The following is an 18,599-nucleotide window of genomic DNA, read 5'->3' as shown; positions in this document are numbered from 1 at the left end:
GCCCTAAAACCGCAATTCAACATGAATTTTACTATCTAACGAGACCATGGATCCATAAAATGAAAGCAATAATCAATCTACTGTACCATAAAATAAATAAAACAGTATTGTAGATGATAAAAATTAAAATTTCCGTGTTTCTCATATTTTAAGGCATCCCTACAAAATAAGGCATGGCAGGATTTTCCTGAGGTGGAAAAATATAAAGCATACCTCGAAAATAAGCCGTGCCGGGTGGTGGGAGCAGGTCTGTGGCAAAGAAGGGTTGCTGCTGCCGCATTAACCCCCGGGACCCAGCTGCAGCCTTTGCTTGCCGCGCGCGCAGCCCCAGGACCCGGCTGCAGCTTTTGCTTGCCGCGCGCGCAGCCCCAGGACCCGGCTGCAGCCTTTGCTTGCCGCGCGCGCAGCCCCAGGACCCGGCTGCAGCCTTTGCCTGCCGCGCGCGAAGACCTGGTGGGAGCAGGTCTGTGGTCTGTACAGATACCGGTACTTAATTAAAAAATAAGACATCCCTTGAAAATAAGCCGTGGTGTGTTTTTTTCAGGAAAAAATAAATATAAGACGTGTCTTATAATATGAGAAACACGGGTAGTTGTTTTTTCCTTACCTTCACTGATGATAGTCATTGTTTGGATGGGGGGCTTTTATCCATTTCCGCAGTCACACAATCAGTCAATCAATCATAAAACAAAAAACAAGCCACAGTCACAAAAATGAAAAAGCCACACAAACAAAAATGCCAAAAATAGCAAAAACAAAAGCACCCAAAAGCACTTCACAACACTACAATCAGAAATAGAAGGCTTTAATTGTGATTGGGGGGGGGGGGGCTCAAATTATCTGTGTAACAGTGAAAATGGAAGCTCAGGAGCACATTTGGCTTCCAAGGCAGAGTTTGAAAACCGGAACACCTACTTGCGGTTTTGCAGCGTTCGGGTTCCGAGTTGTTGATGAACTAAGCTGTTCGAAAACCGAGTTACCACTGTACTGTTTTAGTTTCAAAGTGGTCAGAACTCTTAAAAGCTTCTAACATCCTGGATAGCCAGGATTAGGGCTGCTGCCTTGCAAACTTCATCTCCTGATTCTCGTTCAGGATACAGTAAGGGGCTTGAGGAAGGCAGTCAGATTTCCAGCTTTTGGCCCCCTCCCTGCCTCCCTGTTTTCATCCCTTTAGGAATCCCCTTAGTCAGGGGTCCTCAAACTAAGGCCCGGGGGCCGGATGTGGCCCAATCGCCTTCTCAATCTGGCCCGCAGACGGTCCGGGAATCGGCATGTTTTTACATGAGTAGAATGTGTCCTTTTATTTAAAATGCATCTCTGGGTTATTTGTGAGGCATAGGAATTCGTTCATATTTTTTTTTCAAAATATAGTCCGGCCCCCCACAAGGTCTGAGGGACAGTGGACCGGCCCCCTGCTGAAAAAGTTTGCTGACCTCTGCCCTTAGTACACAGAATTTGAAACCCTTCTCTTGTCCATGGATGGTCCCATTTTGCTGCCCAGTTGATGGGCACGGCATCAATAAATCTGCTGTTAAAAGGAAATCTTACGCTGACAGAATAAAACTTGGTCCAACAAGATTTCCTGCTCCAGTTAAAGGTCAACGTAATCTTTTTGGGTGGGTCGTATTGCTCAGATGCCGTCTGCACTGCAAATGTCTCTCTGCCTGTCTCTTTCTCCATGTCATTCATATAATTGTAAACACGTCTTAATTGGATGCAGGCAGTTTCTTGCCATTTAGCAAATCGCTAATTACTAGGTGTCACATGTCTGGTTGGGGAAATGATTAAAATCTTCCTTAGAAGTTTACAAAGGCATTCATTCTCTCCATCTTCATTGCCTTAGACAAGGCTGAGATCCAAAAAGCCTGCCTCAGAAGGAGAAACGGAATAGTCCATTTAAGATTTAAATACTTATCTATCCAGATGTTTTGATTCTTCGGAGGCTCCTCATTGAAATCTCCCCAAATACTCTAGCCTGTCAATTGCTTATGTTGAGGGAACATCTGGTTCTTGCTTGCTTGGGACAGAGGGGCCACTCCTGAAAATTCAAATGCCCTTGCATTTCCTGCACCAGGGTGGTTAACTTTCTGACAAATAAATGGCAGCTATGAAAACCTTTAGTGCAGGTGGGCAGAAGTGAAACTGCCGTGTGTTTCCATTGGCCATCAAGGCAAAGCTGATCTACACGGCCCCTTTCCAGAAATATACGGTTTGCCTTCAAAGACTCGTAAGTGGGAGAAGAAATACTACTACTACTACTATTACTACTACTAATAATAATAATTTATTACTTTTACCCTGTCCATGTGGCTGGGTTTCCCCAGCCACTCTAGGCGGCCTCCAACGAGAGATTAAAAATACATTAAAACATTGTATCTGAAGAAGTGTGCATGCACACGAAAGCTTATACCAGGCACGTCCAACAGGTAGATTGTGATCTACCAGTAGATCACTGGATCATAGCTGCCAAGTTTTCCCTTTTCTTGCGAGGAAGCCTATTCAGCATAATGGAAAATCCCTTAAAAAAAGGGATAACTTGGCAGCTATGCACTGGATGTCTGTGGTACCCTGTTTCCCCTATTTTAAGACGTAGTCATAAAATAAGCCATAGCAGGATTTTTAAGCATTCAAGGAATATAAGCCATACCCCGAAAATAAGACATAGAGATAGGCACAGCAGCAATGCCGGCCGCGGCAGGAGGAGGAGGAAAAAAATAAGACATCCCTTGAAAATAAGCCATAGTGTGTTTTTTTGAGGAAAAAATAAATATAAGATGTGTCTTATAATATGAGAAACACGGTAGATCACTGCTAGATCACTGGCACCCCTAAAAAAAGCTCACCCAAAATTTTCCTCCTCCCTAAAAAAAGCTGAACTATGACCTGAAGCCCTAAACAAAAATGGGCCTCCCTCCCTCCTAAAAGAAGCTCAAAAAGTTTGACCTAAACCCCAAAAAACAGGGCTTCCCTTCCTTAAAAAAACTCAACAGCTTTGACCTGAGCCCCCCAAAAGGGGATAGATCACTCCCAGTTTTAAACTCTGTGAGTAGATCAGAATCTCTTGGGAGTTGGCCACCCCTGGCTTATACTAAGAACAAACTTAGCTGGTCTCTAAGATGCTGCTGGACAATTATATATATATATATCACACACACACACACACACACACACACACACACACACACACACACGGCGTCAGACCAACATGGCTACCTACCTGAAACTAAAACATCAGTCATTAAAAACTTCCCTAAACAGGCTGCCTTCAGATGTCTTCTAAATGTCAGATAAACGTAGTTTATTTCCTTGACATGTGATGGGAGGGCGTTCCACAGGGCGGGTGCCACCACCGAGAAGGCCCTCTGCCTGGTTCCCTGTAGCTCCACTTCTCGCAGGGAGGGAAAACAGGGAGAGAGAAATAGTTACTGGCACTGACCAGTTAATGTTTGTTCGAGATCTCGCACTCGGCACTCCTAGCCAGCTAGCAACTGCACCCTCCGTCTGGCACCAGCTGCGGCTGCCCCATGGGACGCCATCGCAAACTGCCTTGCTGCCAAATCAGACCGTGGGTCTGTCTACTCCAATATTGTCACTACCGATTGACAGCTGTACTCCAGGTTTTCTGGCATGAGTCTTCCCAGTCCTTCCTGGAGACACCCTGGGTTGAAATGGGGATCCTTTGCGTGCAAGGCATCGATTGCACCCCTGAGCTTCGGCACATTCCCTTGCTTGCCTCTACCGCTGCTCTGTGCCTCCAGTCAGTACATTGAATACATTGAGCAGTGGTCGCTCTTTTGCTGTTACATAGAATCATAGAATCGTAGAGTTGGAAGAGACCACAAGGGCCATCCAGTCCAACCCCCTGCCGAGCAGGAAACACCATCCCAGCATTCTTGACATATGGCTGTCAAGCCTCTGCTTAAAGACCTCCAAAGAAGGAGACTCCACCACACTCCTTGGTAGCAAATCCCACTGCCGAACAGCTCTTACTGTCAGGAAGTTCTTCCTAATGTTGAGGTGGAATCTTCTTTCTTGAAGTTTGAATCCATTGCTCCGTGTCCGCTTCTCTGGAGCAGCAGAAAACAACCTTTCACCCTCCTCTATATGACATCCTTTTATATATTTGAACATGGCTATCATATCACCCCTTAACCTTCTCTTCTCCAGGCTAAACATGCCCAGCTCCCTAAGCCGTTCCTCATAAGGCATCGTTTCCAGGCCTTTGACCATTTTGGTTGCCCTCCTCTGGACACGTTCCAGCTTGTCAGTATCCTTCTTGAACTGTGGTGCCCAGAACTGGACACAGTACTCCAGGTTACTTCCTAGTGCTCAACACCACCGGCACACAATATGCGCCTCCTTACGAGGGGCTGCCCAGAAAACAGACACCACCAAATCCTTCCTAGTCCATTTCCCCTTCTGAGGTTTGTGCTCTTCTGTAACTGGCCAGGAGTGACAAAAACTAATTTCCGTAGGGACAAATGTCAGGTTTTGCACTTAGACAGGAAGAACCAGGTGCACAAATATAAGATGGGGGCCACCTGGCTTTCCAGTAGTACATTTGAAAAGGATCTAGGGGTCTTGGTGGACCACAAGCTGAACATGATGCAGCTATTCTATGCTGCCTCAACAGATGTCTAGGGGTCCAGATCAAGGGAAGTCATAGTCCCACTCTGTTCTGCCTTGGTCAGGCCACACCTGAAATACTGTGTGCAGTTCTGGGCAGCACAATTTAAGAAGGATATTGACAAGCTGGAAGGTGTGCAGAGGAGGGCGACCAAGAAGATGAAGGGTCTGGAAACCAGGCCTTATGAGGAACGGTTGAGGGAGCTGAGTATGTTTAGCCTGGAAAAGAGGAGGCTGAGAGGAGATATGAGAGCAGCCATCTTCAAATATCTCAAGGGTTGTCACAGGGAAGATGGAGCAATCTTGTTTTCTCCTGCTCTGGAGGGTAGGACTTGAACCCATGACTTCACGTTTCAAGAAAGGAGATTCCAACTCAACATTCGGAAGAACTTTCTGACAGTCAGAGCTGTTTTACAGTGAAGTGGTCTCCCAGGGGAGTTTGTGGGCTCTCCTTTCATGGAGGTTTTAAAGCAGAGGTTGGGTGGCCCTCTGTCCTGGATGCTTTAGCTGAGATTCCTGCATTGCAGGGGGTTGGACTAGATGACCCCTGAGGGTCCCTTCCAGCTCTATGATTCTCTCTACAGGAGGGCATTGAGCAGAGATGGGAACAGGTGGCATCGTCCCACTGTTAAGCTATTTGTGAATATTGTACATGCAACAGGCTGGGAGCTGAGTGGCGCACGCGATCCGTCTATTGTGTTGTGTGTGCATTGTTTGAATTGCAGTCCATGGATGTGGGAAATGGCATTGCACACCGACTAAAACAAATCCACAAATTTATGCGCCTCTCTCTATTTTTTCCATTCTTTCCTTTATGTATCATCCTCTGTGTGGTTGCCATGTACCATTCTTTGAGATCAAGAAGGTGGTTTCTAGTTTCTTTTTTTAGAGCAATGCCTTTGCCTAGGAAAAAGTGAGATTTCCAAGTATTTTACGCTCTTGGTAGTGCAAGGCTGGAGAATCTTCTTTCTCTGGGGAGTCACTGGGGCCAAATATGGGTGGGGGGGCACCCCTTCTCTCTCTCTCTCTCTCTCTCTCTCTCTCTCTCTCTCTCTCTCTCTCTCTCTCTCTCTCTCTCTCTCTCTCTCTCTCCTTGTTTTCTCTCCCTCTTGTTTTGCCACTTTCCCCCTCCCAACCCCCTTTTTTACCTTCTGTCCACCCACATGGACCTAGGCATGGGTAGGCAAACTAAGACCCGGGGGGGCCGGATCCGGCCCAATCTCCTTCTCAATCCAGCCCATGGACGGTCCGGGAATCGGCGTGTTTTTACATGAGCAGAATGTGTCCTTTTATTTAAAATGCATCTCTGGGTTATTTGTGGGGCATAGGAATTCATTCATATTCCCCCCCCCCCAAAAAAAATAGTCCGGCTCCCCACATGGTCTGAGGGACAGTGGACCGGCCCCCTGCTGCAAAAGTTTGCTGACCCCTGGACTTAGGTGAAGGACTGCACAAGATCACACCAAGGGACATATTTCTTTTTGGAACGAAAGGCAGTATATAAATCTGTTTAAAAATAATGAGGGTGGTGATGATTCCCCCCCCCTGCTGTAATTGCAGGTCTAATTGAAACTGTGGCCCTTCCCCCTTCGCCACCCTTTTCTTTCAAAAGTATTACCAAGCACTGCTTCATAAATATCTCCTCTGTCTCAAAACATCATAATCTTACAAGGCCAGTTTTATTTTACTTGGCCACTAAGCTGTCAGTCAGTTGAAAATTCAATAATGATTTACTTTTACTGCTTGGAAGGTGGGTTACGGCTGTAAGTTGCCATTTTCTCAATGGTGGAGTCTGTTCGCTTCTGTTCATAGGAGGGTCAGAAAGAAGGCAAAGCCAATTCTTCATTTGGGTCATTTTGAACACCCAAGCTGCTGTTTTAGAACAATTTCAGCTGAAATAAATTTTATTTGGAGTGACTTTTAAAAGAAAGAATGTTTCTGGTATCAACTTGTATGTTTCAGTAACGTTTAAATTAAGGCCAACAGTATGGTCTTATAAAAATTAGAGCAAAAATATGATTGCAAGAATCCAGTAATCTGCCAGCATCTGTTAGGTTTGTTTTAGCCCTGGGTCAACACAATGTATGGTCACATTAGCTCTCCACTAAACCATGGTTTGGTGGGACACACCCCAGACCACTCTGAGCCTCAGGCTTGCCCTCTTCCCTCTTTTCTCCCCGTGGTGCTGTTGGGTTCCTAGGGAACCAGGGTGAATTTGGGTGAATTTCAAGAACCGACCTTCATTACCCATGGTTAGAAATTGGTATCATAATCATAATTTATTTATACCCCACCCATCTGTCTAGGTTTCCCCAGCCACTCTGGGCAGCTCCCAACAGAATATTAAAAACACGAGAAAACATCAAACATTAAAAACTTCCCTAAACAGGGCTGCCTTCAGTTGTTTTCTAAAAGTCAGATAGCTGTTTATTTCCTTGACATCTGATGGGAGAGCATTCCACAGGGCGGGCACCACCACCGAGAAGGCCCTCGGAGCTGGACCTCAGTGTCCGGGCTGGACAATGGGGGTGGGACGCTCCTTCAGGTCCACTGGACCGAGGCCGTTTAGGACTTCAAAGGTCAGCAACAACACTTTGAATTGTGCTCGGAAATGTCCTGGGAGCCAATGTAGGTCAGGCCACGCCGTGCCAAAGTTAGCCAGAAAACTCCTCTTCTCAGCAACATTGGAAGAGAAATCGGGGAGCGGAGCCCAAAGCACACCAACCATCACAAAATGCCTTGGCTACTGTCCCTTGTATATTAGGGAGCTGTGTATTTCCCACGACCTGTTCTGCACCCCCTAAACCAACCTGCTTGGAAATAAAATTTGGCTGCCGGTCCACCTGGCCTCTGTCTGAGGAAGGGGTGGGAATGTCCTTCCCTGCAGGCAGCACATGTCCTGGGTCAGTCCTCCATCAGCCTTTAAGCCTGGCAAAGAATTTGGGAGGAGGAGGCAAGGTTGCCTGCTTCCTCCCCAACTCTTCTTCAAGTTCCAATGTAGCGCCATTCTGTCAGCAGCCTTAACCTAGATAAATGGCTTCAAACCTTGGTTAACAGCGAACCCCGGTTAGCCTTAACCATGGGGGCAAAAAGGGCAGGGGGCAATTTGTGCTTGGCATTTTGGGGGGGGGGCGAGGGATGCGATCCCATAGGGAATCAGGACTGCTATATCTGAACCAGCCTTTTGAAAACTCCAGTGGTTCCATAACTGTGTTCAAAGAACTATAATCTCTTATCTTTCCCTACTTTTTGACTTGCAAGCAGAATATGACTGCTTTTACTTTTTCAGAAAACTCAGTTCTAAGAAGCTTATTTATCTAGTACAAACATGCATATCCTCTTTGGGCTGCTGATATTTATTGAATACAAGGAGGTGAATAATTGCTACACCAGTCCTTCAAAGGTGCCCAAGAGAGAATGCTAACTGGGATAAGTTTCATTTTGTGGGCAAACCCAAGCTCCCCATGTCCCCAGACAATGGCTCCTTGCTTCTGCCCGGTGATGAGTCTGGCCCAATGTCTCGGGGGCCCAATCCGGCCCGCCGGTCGGTTTAATCCGGCCCCTGTGGCAGTTTATTTCCTGGGGTAAAATCCTTTAAAAAGCTCAACAACTTCAATCCTAAAAAAGGGTCAACATCTTGAGTCGGCCCTTTGGTAGGCATGTTCACTTCATCAAATCTGGCCGTCTTTGAAAAAAGTTTGGACACCCCTGTGCTAGGGAATAAGTGGGGAGTGAATATCAGCATCAGAAACCGGGGGGGGGGGGGGAGATAAGGCCAGCAGCACCTCCCATTCCCCCAGAGGCCGCGCTGTAGAAGGCAGTGTGGCGAAGGGATGCCGCTGAGGACGTGGCAGATCAGCCTCCAAGGAGAGTGTGGCAGTAGCAAGCAACACATTCCTTGGAGGCCAGATCTGCTGCCCCGTGGATCCTGCCACCCGATGCTGTCACCTCCCCTTGCCTCAGGTGTGTATTGCTAAGGTGTATTGCTCACTTGCCGGACAACCTCGGCTTAAGCTCACGGACGGAAGCCATTGCGATTTCTGCGACCGGTTGCAGTAACCCCGGCACAGCTGTGTTAGAGGTTGACGAAATAACATCCCAGAAAGGCTGAAATGTTTATTTTATTTGTTGAATTTATATACTGCCCTATACCTGGAGGTCTCAGGGCGGTTCACAATTCCCTGCTGTCTGTCTTTTTCCATGATGTGGGAATGAGACGTAAAATCGCCACGGCTTTCCATTGGTTGAGTCTTTGCTGTTGGGATATTGCCTTCGTTTCCTCCCGCCCATACAGATAACGTGAAGGAGAACTCCTCGGACTTTTTCACGGTGCAGAGTTTGTCCTGGTCAGACCACTGCTTTGGACATGCCCTGGGAGAGATGTCGTACCTACGGGGCCGCCTCTCCTGGTATGCCCCGCAGAGGACCTTAAGGTCCACAAACAACAATACTCTGGAGATCCCGAGCCATAAGGTGGCTAGATTGGCCTCTACTAGAGCCAGGGCCTTTTCAGTATTGGCCCCAACTTGGTGGAACGCTCTTTCCCAGGAGACCAGGGCCCTGCGGGATTTGTCATCTTTCCGCAGGGCCTGCAAGACAGAGCTGTTTCGCCTGGCCTTTGGGTTGGACTTAGCCTGACCCCTGTGTTTTCCTCCCTCATGGCTTGGACTTATGGACTACTTGAAATGAGGCTGCACTTTAAATTTTAATACTGCATTTTAATCTGTATTTTAATTAATTGTTTTTATGTTTTATTGTAATTCTGTTGGTGTCAGCCGCCCTGAGCCCGGTTTTTGACTGGGGAGGGCGGGGTATAAATAAAAATTTATTATTATTATTATTATTATTATTATTATTATTATTATTATTATGTTCCTCCGTGGTGGGCAGCCTTTGGAAAATACCGCAAGGAGTAGATCTTCTTCCTAGAGCAGTGGTGGCCAACCTATGGCACGCGTGCCAATTTGAACTGTATTCGTTTCCCCCTGGTGGTGATTTTCTGGAGTCAAAATGAGAGTAGCCCTTAAAAAAAGGGGGGGGGAGCACTGATTTATACCATAAAATTATATATTGGTTGAAAGATAATTTAATGAAGAATGTAATGCAATAACTTCTATGAATGATTATTTATTGCAACAGCAGTCATAAAGAAGAAATGTGAAACACACAGAGAAAAATGAGATATACAGGTTAAATTGCCGTGTTGGCACTTTGCGATAAATAAGTGGGTTTGGGGTTCCAGTTTGGGCACTTGGTCTCTAAAAGGTTCGCCATCACTGCCCTAGAGCTTGAAACGTCCTTGGTCATCTCCCAAACACACTCGCCTTTTTCTCCGTCCTTTTAAATTCCACGACCTCCTTGGGTTAATTCTGGGCATAATGTTCAGCTGGTAAGGAAATGCGGCTTAAGACAAGTGTCTCCGGAAGCTGAGGTGGGAACAAGCCTTTTGCTTCTCCCGTGGACGCTCAAGTAAACTGTTTCACCCAAAACTAGAAAATTAGGCTTTTCAGGATATTAAACCAACCTCAGAACCATGTTTTAATACTGTGGTTTGTTCCAAAGCTGGTGGCCACAGTTTCCCAGTTCAGACAACACAGGAAACAATGGCAAATTGGAGAGTTTCCAGTTTATCTGCTTGCATCTGTGGACAAAGGACCTGTTCATATCTTGTCCCCAAACTCCATCCCAACCCCCTTTTGCAACCAAATTGTGCTGCTGGTGTAAAATCTCCTCTTTTTTGTTCTTTTTTTATTGTGGAGTAATAGGTGCTAAGTTGGTTAATATAGGGGCGTATAAGCATTAACGCGGCAATTTCAGTGTTTTTGGGTGTGCAGGTTCTTGGTGGTTTTGAGTTCTCAGACAGTGTTTTGTGTAGGTGTTTGTAAATAAAGATGTGTTTAAATTTGTTTGTGGACAAAAGCCAAGGTTTGTAGGGAATCAAGTTAATCATGTTTTTGTATCCATTGTCTTCTGTGACCAGACCACCCCCCCCCCCCAAGGTATTTCAGTTCCAGGGGCCAAAAATCAAAATGACCCTGAGGAATAAAATTAGACAAAGTTCTTGGGAGCCCTACTTGTTGAATAATCATTCTCTAAGCAACATAATATATGAAATTATCACGTGACTAAGAATGGTAATGCTCTGTTGTATTTTGGCTTTTTAAAAAAGTGAACTTGACTTCTGTAACAAATATGCCATTCATAAATTCCACCTAGGCTTGACCTGCTATAACTGGATTGTGTAGCTGGTACTCAAAATCTTTGATCTGATTAAAATTGTGGTAATTTCCAAGGATTGTCAATAGAATGCAGAATCCCAGCGTCTGAGAAGAGGTTAAATTTAAATTATTGGGAAGTCATCACAAAAGAATGGTCAGTATCCATTGCTACCCACAAGTTTATAAAACTCATAAATTCTAATACGCATATATCTGCTGGGTGAAAATGACATAATCTGCTGCAATATCATTTTTACTCAGATCCCTTTTGAAATCTTGCTAGCAATCCGCTTTTAGGTGTGGCACTTGGGAGCATGAGAGTGGTGCCAGTGGGATTTGGGGGTGTTGCATTTTGCGGGATGCAAATGCTAAAAACAGAAATATTTCATTCCTTACGCTTTTGTCTCAAAGGCATGTTAAATCAGGAAGATTTCCAAAGTGTTTCTGTTTTTAGCAATCCCTGCATCTCCAAATTTAAGAGAACAATGAGGCATCTTTGTGTGTGATGCAGCTTTAAAATGCACACCTCGTTATTTTGCTTTTTTTAAAAAGTGTGTGTTTATATCCCTTGGATTTTTTTAAAAAATATTAATGTACTGTAATTAAAAAGCTTCCAGGAAACTGCCCTGCCCTCCCCCCTTCCAAAGAAAATGATAATAATAATAATTCCTGATTTGAGTTCCTGGAATAATAAGGGGGAAATATGATAAGTACTTGTCAATATTAAATCAGGCTGGAGGAAGGAGGCTGCAGGCCTTGTGGAAGGTAGAATGAAACAGCAGAATTGAGCCCCTACAACCCTCTCAGTATTGCATTTTCCGTAAAATAAAATTACTTGTGTATGAAAACATAGCCTTTCCCGGGCTCTCTTTTCCCCCCTGATCAGCTGATGAAGAGACTAGCAGCTCGCTGCTTTGCTGGCTTGTTAATTTTATCCCCACTAACTGTGATTTCCGATAGCCGGCCTGCTGCTGATAGTGGTAAGGTAAATATCCTTTTTCCTTGCTGTCGTGGAGATTCAGTCGAGCGGCATCCCGGGCATGTCTAGGTGTGTGTGCGCCACATCCCAGGCCGCCGGTGTGGGTTGCTGCCGTGTTTTTCCGTGCACAAACGAGGGATTAAGGGGAGCAATGGCATTAACTGTTGACAGCCTTGCATGCTGCATTTACGATGAGCCTTTTTCTCGCCTCCGAGATTTGCAGAACAGTTTCCTTTGCTTAATCTCCGCTAGCTGCTGGTATGTGTGCACCGGGGTGTCCTGCTTTAGCCAAATGAATATTCATGAATTTTTGTGCAGATAATTCTTTTTTCTCCCTTCTTCTTCTGCTCCTTCCTTCCTCCTTCTTCTTCCTCCTCCTCCTCCTCCTCCCAACTCATCCGATCTCGAGCTCCTTCTCTGAACGCAGTGGAAGCAGGATGGAAATTGTCTTTTGATGAATCAGGCCTGGCTTTCAGGCACTCCCTCCGGATTGTGTGTGCATTCATGTTCGTCTGTGGATTTGCACATTGCAGGATGAATAGGAAGCAGGTTGTTCTGCGTCTCTGACATGCCCGCCTGCCTGCTTTGTGCGGCGCACCAGGTTTTGTGCACAAAACGTTGGGCGAGAGAGACCTTGCGCCCAAGTGAAAGAAATTGTGCCTGGGCTGCAATCACTCTTTGTGTATTGATTGTTGCACTCACATGTTCATAAATATTAGCCATGTTTGGTGCTGTGGAAAAATGAAGGTAATTGCCTGATGATTAGAGCTCTTTCAGCTCCGAGGAAAAGGATTGATTATCATGTGCATGTATTGCAGGCAGCACAGGAAAGCAACAGGGACAATGTCAACATGGGTCTTTTGAGAAAGCCTTCAGCACAAAAACGGAGGTGATTTATTTTTAAAAATCGGGATTTTCTTCTTTCTTTCTTCCCTCTAATATCTTTGTCATTTTCATGTCCTGGAGGACTAAACGGTCCCACATCTCTGGGCTTTTTCTTCTGTTTTCTTAAACCAAAGAAAGTTCAGCTTCTGTGATTGTCACACATGGATTTCTTAGACTGTGTGGACAGATTTCCTTTAAAGCAGGTTTGTTTCTGTAGCAATTTCCCCCCTCTCACTGCATAAGTGCTGCTGCTGCCTGAGGTTCACAGCACACATTTGCAGGTAAATTTTGAACTAGTAAATGTTGCTTGATTTGTGTTTGCGTGGTGTCATTTTCCTCACCCCACAATGCCAATATTCTTTGCTGCACAACAGTGTATTGTCCAACACTTCGGCATTGTCGGTGGTCAAGACCTCAGCTGAATATTGCATTCGTGGCGTTTTAGGTGTGTGATTTTAACGGATTTGAAAATTCTGTTTGAAAATGTCGAATTGAAAGAATCTGGTTTGTTACTTCTTTGTTCAGAAAGGGAAATTCATACAATGTATGCGGGTGAATGTGTTTTGTAGAGAATTCCCCGCCCTTTTTAATGATTGCTTTGTCTATAAATATGTATTGAAAATGATGTATGGATGTACATATTAAAATATATTGTTCGTTTCTTGAGTGTGCATGCAGACAGTTGGACCTTCAATGGCCTTTTTGGGGGGTGGGGCCTTAACGCTCTACAGTTGAACGGATTATGCGGACAAAATGGTTCCTGTGGTTTTAAATTTAGCGCCTCTGATTTCCCCTCATATTTTATATTTGGACTTGTGCTTCTGGATTGATTCAGCTTATCCTTCAAAATTGTCTACACCTTGCGGAGTTTATGATCTATATAGCATTCATTGGCCTTTTCGATTTTGCAAATAATTTTTTCTACTTTCCCGATTCAGGCAATCGAAGACGGCAACTTGGAGGAGATGGAAGAAGAAGTTCGGCTTAAGAAACGGAAAAGGAGGAGAAATGTAGACAAAGATTCGGGCAAAGAGGATGGAGAGGCAAAGGCGAAAAAAAGGAGAGGGAGGCCGCCGGCGGAGAAGTTGTCACCCAACCCTCCTAAGCTAACAAAGCAGATGAATGCCATCGTTGATACTGTTATCAATTACAAAGACAGGTGAGCTCATATTTACTTAAGTCAGTTCCTTGTTTTCTTTGTAAAGACTTACTTGCTGGAAAATAAGTGCATTATTTTTATGCGTCAGTATTAAATGCATCATTTGTTGAAATATTTCATGCCACTTTTCAGGGCCGAAAAGCTCTCCCATGGCAGCGAACCAACAAAACCGCCATGTTTTAAAAGTAGAATATAAATGTAAAATAATAGCATAATAAAAAAAACAATTCCTCCATACATCTATTCAGCGCTTTCACAGCATCCCAGGGACTAGGAGGAGGAAAGGAACAGCCTGCTATCTGATTCCACTTTGCCCAAACCTCCAAATTCCTTCTCAACAGCTTCATGTAGCTATTAAAAAGCATGGGGGACAAGATGGAACCCAGAAGCCATGCAGCAGAAACTCCCCTTTTTGTTCCAGGCGCATTTTGCGACAGGGGATTTAATCAGCGCAAACAGTTTTCGAGCTCTGGGCGCAATACTGCACCGAAGATTTGAGATTGAAACTGCAGAGTGGAAGGAAGGGGGGAGCTTTTTCTGCCTCCCCACTTCCAGCTACTCTCTGAAGACTGGAGAAGAGACCCTCTTAAGAATATTAGGGGGGTGGGCAGGGGAAGTACCAGACCATGTGAAAAAGGAACATGATATTTTAGCTGCAGTTCATTCATTTTTAGCTTTGTATTCTTGTTGTTAGAAAAAACGTGCCTAGACATTCCATTGCTGCGCCCATAACCTCAATTTAAGGTGCCCCGGAGCTCCTAGCTTTCATATCTCAGTTTCTAGCCCTGAGCAGAGCAGGGGGGTCCCAGCATCGCCTTCTGACTCCATCCCTCCCAAGAGGACGGCAGAATTAATAGTATGTTTTCAGTAGAAACTAGGGGCAATATTGAATTACTCTCCTTTCTTCTTCTTCTTCTTGTTGTTATATTTTTTATTTATTGAATTTATATACCGCCCTATACCTGGAGGTCTCGGGGCAGTTCACAGAACAAAATCAAAATATAAAACCACAAAATATATAATCAAAATAAAAACAACAACCCAATGCCCGCCCTCCCCCAAAAAACCCACATTTTAAAAGGGCACAGGATGTCAATCAAATCAACCAAAGGCCTGGTTAAAAAGGAACGTTTTTGCTTGGCACCCAAAGGTGTAGAATGAAGGAGCCAGGTGAACTTCCCTGGGGAGAGCATCCCACAGACTGGGAGCCACTGCAGAGAAGGCCCCGTTCTCGTGTTGCCACCCTCCGGACCTCTCGAGGAGGCACACGAAGGAGGGCTTCAGAAGATGATCTCAGGGTCCGGGTAGGTTCATATGGAAAGAGGCAGTCCTTGAGGTCTTGCTGTCCTGAGGCGTGATGGGAAAATGCTTTAGGTAGTGAGGATAGGAGTTGGGTTTGATGGTTAGGGGTGCCATTTGCAAAATCTACAGGTCTTCAATATCTTGGGGAAAGCACCCATTTATTTGACAAACCATGCCATCTACTCCAGCGAGATATTCTAGTACTGTAGTCTTGAGCGTTTCAAAATATTTTTAAAAAGAGATATTGGCAGCACCGAAGACTGTTATGGTATCTCCAATTTCTGTTATTCTGACATTACAATCCAGGACACATTTAGCCAGCCTGGTTTCTCTCCAGGGAAGCGGATCTGATAAATGCCACTTTCAGGACAAAGGTTCCTCTCAGCTTTGTTTGTAAAAGTATCAATTTCTGGCTAAAATACATTCCCTGAGCAGAACTATTCTGTAGTTCTCTGAGATGGATAGTAGTGGGACATCCAGCATCCATTGCATCTAGTCAAAAGAAAGTGTTTTGAATATCCTTAAACGTATTTGAGGTATTTAGTGTTTATATAAAAAAAGTAAGTCATTGCTTTACCTACTTCTACCACTTCCAAAATACGTCTTCCTATGAGTCCACACACTGCCTGTTCCTCTTCCTTTTCTTTATCTAGTGCAAATGACAAGGATAATGCCTTTTAAAGACATGACGTTGTCTCTCTTCAACGTTAGTATCAAGGCAGAATTTGCTTCTGCATGGTGGCTCCAACGTGCCAAGTTTAATGAGGCTCACACACGGTTCAACGTTTCTAAAGATTGCCAGTACTCAAACTAGGACCTTTTGAAAGCAGAAAGCCAGCTTTCTCTTGTGTAGGGTATTGAGTTCCAGATTTGGTGTTCAGATCTGGGCTGCGTGGAGACACCATGCTCAACTTCCCATGGGCTCAGCCATGGGGACCATGAGGAAGAGATGGGATGTTTTCAGTCCTGGTTTCAATGAATCGCAGCAGAGCTGGCCCAATACACTTTGTGGCTCAAGTCAAAACAAAAAATGGAGCTCCTCCAGCATCTCTCCATCGCCTGAGGGGACTGGGAATGGCTATGGGAAGCCCTGGCACACTGAAGGGGGCAGTGGCTGCCCCACTCTTCCCAGGAAGCAGGGGACAAGCATGCTGAGCTCCTGGGGGGCCTGGATCTGCCCCCCTCCCAGCCGTTGCCCAACTGCCTCCCCAAGCCAGAGGGGCAGACCAGCCCTGGACCACAGGGTTAGGTGCTGTCCAAACCTTAAACTGGTTTATCTTAACTACAGCTTATTGAAATGTTTAAGGGAAATTACACTGAAGAGCAGCTCAGCTTTTTGGATTCAGATGGCATGTCAAGTTGTGGTTAATCAAAAATGGAAGCAAAGGCTTCTCAGCTCTTTCTCATGGCCGCAGTGCAGAGAAGGAGAGGAGGAGGAGGAAGAGTTTGGATTTGATATCCCGCTTCACTCCCCGAAGGAGTCTCAAAGTGGCTAACATTCTCCTTTCCCTTCCTCCACAACAAACACTCTGTGAGGTGAGTGGGGCAGAGTGTGACTAGCCCAAGGTCACCCAGCAGCTGCATGTGGAGGAGCGGGGAAGCGAACCCGGTTCACCAGATTACGAGTCTACCGCTCTACACCACGAGTCTACACCACGCTGGCTCCCTGGGATGAGAGCCTGGGAGGAGGCGAGGCTCATTTTCATCACTTTGGTTTATTGCAAGGTTTCCCAAACTTGGGTCTTCCCCTGTTTGGGGACTACAACTCCTATCATCCCTGACCGCTGATCCTGCTAGCTAGGGATGATGGGAGTTGCAATCCAAAAAGAGCTGGGGACCCAAGTTTGGGAAACCCTGGTTTATTGCGTTACAGCCGCATGTGTTCCAACTCTACAGACAGAGACTCTCACCTAAGAGATCTACAGCAAACCTTTTTAGAGCTAAAATATCCACCCGATGAAGTTAAACAACAGATCAACAGAGCCAGACTGATACCTAGAGAGAACCTGCTGCAAGACAGACCCAAAAAAGAAAATAACAGAACACCACTAGTTATCACATACAGCTCCCAAGTTAAAACAGTACAACGCATCGTCAGAGATCTACAACCTCTCCTGGACAATGACAGTTCTCTTTCTCAAGCTCTGGGAGGAAGACCTTTCATTGCCTACAGACAGCCACCCAATCTTAAACAACTCCTCACCCACAATAATACAACCACCAGACCTAACATGGACACTGGTACCAGAGCATGCAATAAACCCAGATGCCAACTCTGCTGCCACTTACACCCGGACAACACCATCACTGGCCCCAACAACATCAAACATACCATCTCGGGACTATTTACGGTAATTGCTCGTCTTCTAACATTGTGTATGCCATCAAATGCCAACAGTGCCCTTCAGCTCTCTATATTGGACAAACAGGTCAAACCCTATGCCAAAGGATAAATGGACATAAATCTGACATCAGGAACCACAAGACAGAGAAACCAGTAGGAGAACACTTCAGTCTCCCAGGACATTCTATACAAGATCTCAAAGTAGCTGTTTTATTGCAGAAAAATTTCAGAAACAGACTGGAAAGAGAAGTTGCTGAATTGCAACTCATTGCCAAGCTTAAAACCATGGAGAGACCTGGTCTGAATAAGGACACTGGATTCTTATCTCATTATACATGATCAAGCTTTCTTTAGTACCTCAGCCCTTGCTTTTTCCTGCAAGACCAATTGCAGTCGTTACCAGTCAACAGGTGTACCACTCCTATCAGTCAATCACCCATTCCCACCACCCTTCTGAGTAATACCCCTCCCCACCCTCTGACTTCTGTTTCAGTGTATCTGAAGAAAGTGTGCATGCACACGAAAGCTCATACCTATGGCAAACTTAGTTGGCCTCTAAGGTGCTACTGGAAGAGTTTTTTATTTTGTTTATACTATGCAATGGTTTTTCAGCATTGCATTCTTTCAGTTCTCCCCCTAAAGAAATGAGAATATTCCACATTTTACATGTACTCTAAGGTGGGAAATATAAAATTAGTATTCAAAATCCTTTTTGCCCAATAGAAGAAGACCATCGGAAATCTCTTGGATTTTGCATATAGCCTACAGTGTGATCCAAGTTTATCTTACACTCACTTGCAGAATATCCTGCCTGACCTCTGTGTTCCTTGCTGTGATTCATTTGTTAATGAATTTGTTTATCCCCCTTGGAAGTAACGTAGAAGTTTATTCCTCTAGAAAGGGATCGGTGGTAACTATCTGCATTGCACAACTTGTCAAACTCAAGTAAGAGCGGCCGGATTGTGAGAGATGAGGGATTTGAGAAATGGCGCACAAATAGTGTCTCCCTGTGGCTTTGTGCATATTAAAATTCTGATACTGTTAGCGGGTCCCCAGACAGAGCATCAAAACAGATAACTTCTTAAG

The 18,599-nt window shown here is 45.1% G+C and overlaps 1 protein-coding gene across 5 annotated transcripts in view; it reads left to right on the top strand.

Annotated features, from left to right (window-relative positions):
* The window catches only part of SMARCA2 (SWI/SNF related, matrix associated, actin dependent regulator of chromatin, subfamily a, member 2), a 129,283-nt gene that overhangs the window by 89,121 nt on the left and 21,563 nt on the right, over positions 1-18,599 (top strand). For 4 of the 5 annotated variants that reach the window (XM_060268717.1, XM_060268719.1, XM_060268718.1 and 1 more), the window contains one exon: positions 13,647-13,867. In XM_060268717.1, the coding sequence (XP_060124700.1) occupies positions 13,647-13,867 (221 nt within the window). Of the gene's footprint in view, positions 1-7,801; positions 11,830-13,646; positions 13,868-18,599 lie in introns of those variants that run through there. The other variant, XM_060268721.1, reaches the window with a different exon arrangement.

This window comes from Zootoca vivipara, chromosome 16, assembly GCF_963506605.1.
Source record: "Zootoca vivipara chromosome 16, rZooViv1.1, whole genome shotgun sequence".
Lineage (NCBI taxonomy): Eukaryota > Metazoa > Chordata > Lepidosauria > Squamata > Lacertidae > Zootoca > Zootoca vivipara.
Note: the sequence above shows the minus strand (reverse complement) of the source record. Positions and strands in the feature narration are given on the sequence as shown.